We start from the raw sequence: 6,717 nt of genomic DNA on the forward strand, positions 1-6,717 counted from the left end.
ACCCCAACTGTGCCCTTCCCCCGCCGCTGCCAACCTAACCCCCTGCCCTTCCCCCGCCGCCCCAACCATGCCCTTCCCCCGCCACTGCCAACCTAACCCCTGCTGTTCCCCCGCCGCTGCCTACCGTAACCCCCTGCCCTTCCCCCACACCCCAACTGCGCCCTTCCCTCGCCGCTGCCCATCCCAACACGCCGCTTTTCCCCTTCCTCCGCCACCCCACCCCACTCCGCTCTTCCCCTGCCACTACCCACCCCAACCCCTTTCCAGTGCCTGCTCCCTCCATGTCCCCGTGTGGGAAAATCACTAGCGGGGACAAATTCAGCCACGCAAATGGCTCCCCCGCGAGCTGGGGGCAGCACCAGCGAGGTGGGAGAGGCACCTGGTCTGGCCGAGCAGATGGGGGTGCAGGGGGCGCAGGGCACGGGGATCCCGCTGGCTGGGGGCGCAGGGCGCCTGGATCCCGCCGGCTGGGGGCGCAGGGATCCCGCCGGCTGGGGGCGCAGGGCGCCTGGATCCCGCCGGCTGGGGGTGCAGGGTGCCTGGATCCCACCGGCTGGGGGTGCAGGGATCCTGCCAGCTGGGGGCACAGGGCGCCTGGATCCCACCGGCTGGGGGCACAGGGGGCGGGAATCCTGCTGGCTGTGGGCGCAGGGCGTGGTGATCCCGCCAGCTGGGGGTGCAGGGATCCCGCCGGCTAGGGGCGCAGGGCGCGGTGATCCCGCCGGCTGGGGGCACAGGGATCCTGCTGGCTGGCAGGAGAGTCGTTATTAGATGGAGCCGTATTCCCTGAGCGGCCAACCGCCCGCCTGGCTGTTATCAATGCCACGCTCAGCCTGCCTGGGCCAGCCTCTCGCAGGGACAGCCAGCGTCACCAAGACAGCTGCTCCCAAGGCAGCCAGCCCTCCTGCTGGGCCCAAGGAGAGGGGCAGGGCCCCAGCGCTTCCACCTCTGACAGCACCTCCCGGCGGGAGGGTTTTAGGCCAGACCCAGATCCCTGCAAACCAGGCCCAAGTGCCAAGGCCACGGCAGGAGGCCGGGGCAGGGGGAACCTCAAAGGGGCTCTTCCAAGCATGGAGCTAGCGAGCTCCACGGGACCCAGGCTGAACCTGCGCCCCCCAGGAGTGCTGCCAATGGGGGGTGGAGCTCGCGCTGTCATGCTGGGCAGCACCCACAAGCACCCTGGGGAGCCCCTCTCAGCTCTGCTCCCCCCAGAAGGACCCCGGGGATGAAGCAGCATGGGGCCAGGCATGGGGGGGTGGAGGGTGTTACCTGCCCATGGCCTGTGGGCGCCTCCAAGACCTCGTGCCTTACGCTGCCCAAACAGCCCGGGCGCCCGGGCACGCTCGCACTTGCATGCACCTCTGCCGAGGGAGGGGCAGAGAAGGAGCCTCCCCCGCCCAGCGGCCCCTCCCCACACCACAACAGCCGCTGTGAAAACAAGCAGCGCCCTGTGGCGGTGAGACAGGCTGTGCTGAGAGCGCAGGCCGGACCCCGCCGCTCCCTCCTCCAGAAACACCTTCGCTGGCAACGAACCGGTGCCACAACCCGGCTGCCTGCAGCCCACGAACCCCGCGGCAGGCACGACCCCGGCCCCACAGCCCCTGGCGCGATGGGCTCTGGAACCACGAGGCAGGGCCCGACTCCCTGTGAGACACCCCTGCAGGCCCCGGCGCAGACCCATCACCAGAGCCGGAGTCACATCAGGGCACCCTGGCATCCTGTTCACCAGCCTTCCCCTGTACCCCAGGCAGGCAGACGGAAAGGCCAGCCCCCTGCCCGCAACTGGCCCCACCACCGCGCTCAACAGCGGGTGGGACCCAGGTCATGGATGGGCCCAGCACCCCCATCCCGCTCTGCCCAACGCCACCTGGGCCCACAGCTGCCATACAGAGGTGCAAAGATGTCGCTCTTCCCTGACCTGCCCCACAGCGTTACAAGGGACCCCGTGTGCCCCCCTTGGCCCCATAGGCTCCGCTCACACCCAGAGCTCCCTGCCCTGCCGTGGCTTCCCACTGTCCCTACAGCTCCCAGCCTGTAAACAGCCTGTAGACGCCCCCCGCCCGCGACACACAATCCTGTGCTCCGGCCCCAGCTGCCAGCCCTCTGCCCTGGGAGTCCCGACACCCATGCGCACACACTGCCCCTGTGCCCTGGGACCCTGCGGCAGGGGTCCCCACAGCTCAGCCCACTGCAGCCCCCGCCCCTGGAGCTGGGCAGACACACTGCCCCTCTGCCCTGGGAGTCCCGACACGACACACACCCACGCGCACACACTGCCCCTGTGCCCTGGGAGCCCGTGGCAGGGGCCCCCACAGCTCAGCCCACTGCAGCCCCCGCCCCTGGGGCTGGGCAGACACACACACTGCCCCTCTGCCCTGGGAGTCCCGACACCCACGCACACCCATGCGCACACTCAGGAGCTCAGCAAAGGAGGGGTTCTGAAGCACCTGAGACCCAAGGGGACGGGACACCCCAGCTAACAAAGCCCCCTCTTCGTGCCCAGGCCCTGTGGTGAGGCCCAGCACCGGCTTTACAAAGAGCATGAGGTGTCTGGCGTGTCCCAGAGCCCCGAGGTGAGGCTACCCTGGGTTCGCAGAGGGGACGCGCTGCCCACAGCGGAGCTGCCTGATCCGGGTCCCCACGCCAGGGACCCTGGGCTCCCGGGTTTGGGTGGGGGAGGGGGAAGCCACAATCCTGGAGACGAGGTGCAGGGTTCAAGGTTCCCCTGACCACGCTGACCTGCCTTGCTGAGCTCCGCACCTGGTCGAATGCCAGGGCCAAGGCCCAAAGACCGGGGCAAGCAGGAGCCTGGGGGAAGCTGTGTCAGGGCCCTGGGAGAGGCAGTAGGGTGTCCCCACAAGCCCAATGGCCGGAGTCCCCGGGCACCCAGCCCCGATGGCCAGCGCCCATTGGTACCCACCCTCCCATCTTCTAGGCCCTGGCCTGCAGCCCAGCCCACACGCCCATGGCCCAAAGGAACTGGAGGAACGGCTCTGACAGGTCGCTGAGCAGGCCCTCTCCATCCCCAGCCAGAGGCCTTGAGCCAGGGGCATAAGACAAGGAAGAGGCAACTGCCACAGGGCAACCATGGTACCCGCCCCGTGTGCGGTCCCCACACTGCCCAGTCTCCCACCCCTCCAAGGCACCATCCCCATGGTCCCTCCCATCCCCACGCACCTGCCCCTTTGAAACGCAAGTCCCCACAGAGCCCTATGCACACGCCCATCCCCATGGCACCCAGTCCTACCTTGCCCCTCCGAGGCGCCCAACCCACACATCTGCCCGGTCCCTGAAGTACCCGTCCCCATCCCATGTTGCCCATCCCCACATGCCCATCTTGTGCTGCCTGTCCCCAGGTGCCCATCCCCACGTGCCCGTCCCTGTCCTGCCCTGACTGTTCCCAGGTGCCTGTCCCCGTCCCACGCTGCCCATCCCCACGTGCCTGTCCCCGTCCCACACTGCCTGTCCCCACATGTCCATCCTGCCCTACCCTGTCCTCAGATGCCCATCCCTGTCCTGCCCTGCCCGTCCCCAGGTGCCTGTCCCCATCCAGTACTGCCCGTCCCCACATGCCTGTCTTGCCCATCCTCAGGTGCCCATTCCTGCCCCGCACTGCCCGTTCCCAGGTACCCGTCCCCATCCCGCACTGCCCATCCCCGACCCACCCTGCCTGTCCCCATCCCGTACTGACCGTCCCCAGGTACCCGTCGTCATCCTGCCCTGCCCGTCTCCAGGTACCCGTCCCCATCCCGCACTGCCCGTCCCCGTCCTGCACTGCCCGTCCCCAGGTACCCGTCCCCATCCCGCACTGCCCGTCCCCGGGTGCCCATGCGCATCCCGCACTGCCTGTCCCCATCCCGCCCTGCCCGTCCCCAGGTACCCGTCCCCATCCCACACTGCCCATCCCAAGGTGCCCATGCCCGTACCTTGAAGACCTCGGAGAAGAAGCCGGCTCCGATCTTCTCGCAATAGAAGTCGTCGATGCGGGCCAGGGTGGAGACAGCGCTGCGCAGGGCCCGGTACGAGGAGGGCCGGAGGCGCCCACAGCCCTGCCAGGTGGCCGGAGGCTCCCCGTCACCCTCGTCCAGCCGGTCCACCCGCAGGGAGAGCCCGGGCCGCCGGCTCAGCTTCTCCCAGTCCATGTCGGGCGCGCTGAGCACCCCCAGCGCCATTCACATAATGCCCGCTTGGCCCCCTGCCCGGGCACAGCCCCCCTCACCCCCAGCTGGGAGCCCAGTGTCCTGACCGGGTGTGGGCACAGCCAGGGCACAGGGGCCTTCAGGGGCCCCAGGGCCGGGGGGGCTCCAGGGCCAGGGGGGCTCCAGGGGAGCTTGGCACCAGGCTCAGGGGCAGGGGAGGGGGCAGCCCCAGGGGAGGGGTGGGGATGGGGGGGTCATACCGTGGGGTGGGGCCGGGGGGGTGCAACAGGCCCGGGGCAATGGCCGGAATGGGGCGGGGAGCGGCCGGGGCGGGGAATCGGGAGCAGGGCGCGCCGGCGGGGGCAGCCCCGGGGCGCAGCGGGGCTCGGGCTCGCCAGGGGCCCGGCCGGGCTCGGCTCCGCCGCTCCGTGTCTCCGCTTCTCTGCGGCTCCGAGCGCGGCCCTGAGAGCGGAGCGGACCGGAGAGGCGGAGCCGGGGCGGGGCGAGCCCTTAACTCCTTGGGTACCAGCCTCCCCGGCCGCGCCTGCCGCGCTCCCCGGCTCCCTCCCGGCTCCTGCCCCGCTCCCCGGCCGCGCTCCCCGGCTCCCTCCCGGCTCCTGCCCCGCTCCCCGGTTCCTGCCCCGGCCCCTGCTCCGCTCCCCGGCCGCGCTCCCCCGGCCCCTGCTCCAGCCTCCGCTCCGATCCAGCCCTTAACTCCTTGGGTACCAGCCTCCCCGGCCGCGCCTGCCGTATTCCCCGGCTCCCTCCCGGCCCCTGCCCCGCTCCCCGGCTCCCTCCCGGCCCCTGCTCCGCTCCCCGGTTCCTGCCGCGCTCTCCGGCTCCCTCCCGGCCCCTGCCCCGCTCCCCGGCTCCTGTCCCGGCCCCTGCTCCGTCCCCCCGCCGCGCTCCCCGGCTCCCTCCCGGCCCCTGCCCCGCTCCCCGGCCGCGCTCCCCCGGCCCCTGCTCCAGCCTCCGCTCCGGTCCAGCCTCTGACCTGACCAGCCGCACAGGCTGCAAAGGGCCACACGGACCGGGCAGGGCACAGGCAACATCCCAGCGCCTGCCCGGGCCGGGGCTCCCCGGGGCGTGTGGGGCCCTGCCCCGCAGTACACCTAGCGCCTGCCCGGGCAGGGTCCCGTGTGTTTAATGTTTAGCTATTAAGACAGAAAATGCCATCAAGCCCCGTATAAACCCCGGTTCCCCACCCCGTGCACACTGCGGCAGGCCTGGCCGCCCCAGCCCCCCATGTTACATTGAATTGAAAAGGTTCAGAGAAGGGCCACAGAAATGGCCCGTCGGCGTGGGGGTGTCTCCACTACAGGCCTGGACGGGTCTTAGACCCGCCCTCAGGTCCCAGCCCCCCGAACCCGGCCGCCAGCCCCCGCCACGTCCCATCGGCCTTGCTCCATCACCCAGGACTCTGCTCTGCTTCCGCGCCGGCCTCAGCGGCCTCCCACGCACGGCTCCAGGCATTTACACGTGGCCCCGGAGCCCATGGGCTAAGCAGACCCGGAGCCAGGAGGGCGACTGGACTCGGTGCTTTGGGAACGCCAGCCCAGTGACCCCCGGCACAGCCGGCACCGCTGCCATGTCCTCCCGCAAGGCCGCGTGCTCCGGCCAGGGCCCTGTGCGGCGGGAGTTGAGGCTGGCGCACACGAGAGGCTGCCGGGCCGTGGTGCTGCCAAGGCAGAGATTCTCCCAGCACCGCGCTGGCAGCTTGCTCTGGGGCGGCGAGGGACGGGGCCCAGATCCCCTCACCATGAACCCACTGTGACAAAGGGGGATGGTCTGTACATAAGAACAGCTAGACTGGGTCAGACCAAAGGTCCATCCAGTATCCTGTCTTCTGACCGTAGCCAATGCCAAGTGCCCCCGAGGGAGTGAACCTAACAGGCAATGATCCAGTGATCTCTCTCCTGCCATCCATCTCCACCCTCTGACAAACAGAGGCTAGGGACACCATTCCTTACCCAGCCTGGCTAATAGCCATTCATGGACTTAACCTCCATGAATTTATCCAGTTCTCTTTTAAACACTGTAATGGTCTGTAATGTCTGTATGACTCCTAGGTGTGCCTCAGTTTCCCACTGCACTTTGCGTTGTTACTCAGTGGGGGGGGATGTCCGCTCCCGGGGCCGCGCAGAACAGGAGGGGGGTGTCCCGGGGCTGTCGGGGTCACAGTGCAGAGGGTTGTTAAGGAGCTGGCTGTACCCCGCGGTGATGCTGGATCCCAGCGAGGCCGAGGGGACCCCCAGTGCCCAGCACATGGACACCCAGGGACCCCCGGCCAAGGGGCAGGAGGTGCCCCCAGCTCTCAGCAGGGAAGCTGGGCAGATCCCCGCTCGAGGACAAAGGGCTGAGACCGGCCAGGCAGGGGGACAGGCACAAGCCACAGGACGGAGCTGCTGCTGTTTGCCCGTGAAGGGGCCAGGCAGGGGGTACAGAGCGGGGTCCTGGAGGGAGCTGGCTGCTGGTTCCTGCGACTGACCTGCCGAGGGAGCCAGAGGGGGCCAGCGCCTGAGCTGGGGACCCCCCAGCCTGGCTGGGGAGCGGCTCTGCTCGGCCAGGGGGATGATGC

The 6,717-nt window shown here is 69.6% G+C and overlaps 1 protein-coding gene across 1 annotated transcript in view; it reads right to left on the bottom strand.

Annotated features, from left to right (window-relative positions):
- TESK1 (testis associated actin remodelling kinase 1) overlaps positions 1 to 4,293 on the bottom strand; it is a 28,213-nt gene extending 23,920 nt beyond the window's left edge. Inside the window, 1 exon segment of the mRNA XM_034774601.1 lies at positions 3,927 to 4,293. Within this exon segment, the coding sequence (XP_034630492.1) occupies positions 3,927 to 4,172 (246 nt within the window). The 5' untranslated portion in view covers positions 4,173 to 4,293.
- Between the last annotated feature and the right edge of the window lie 2,424 nt (positions 4,294 to 6,717).

This window comes from Trachemys scripta, chromosome 6, assembly GCF_013100865.1.
Source record: "Trachemys scripta elegans isolate TJP31775 chromosome 6, CAS_Tse_1.0, whole genome shotgun sequence".
Taxonomy (NCBI): domain Eukaryota; kingdom Metazoa; phylum Chordata; order Testudines; family Emydidae; genus Trachemys; species Trachemys scripta.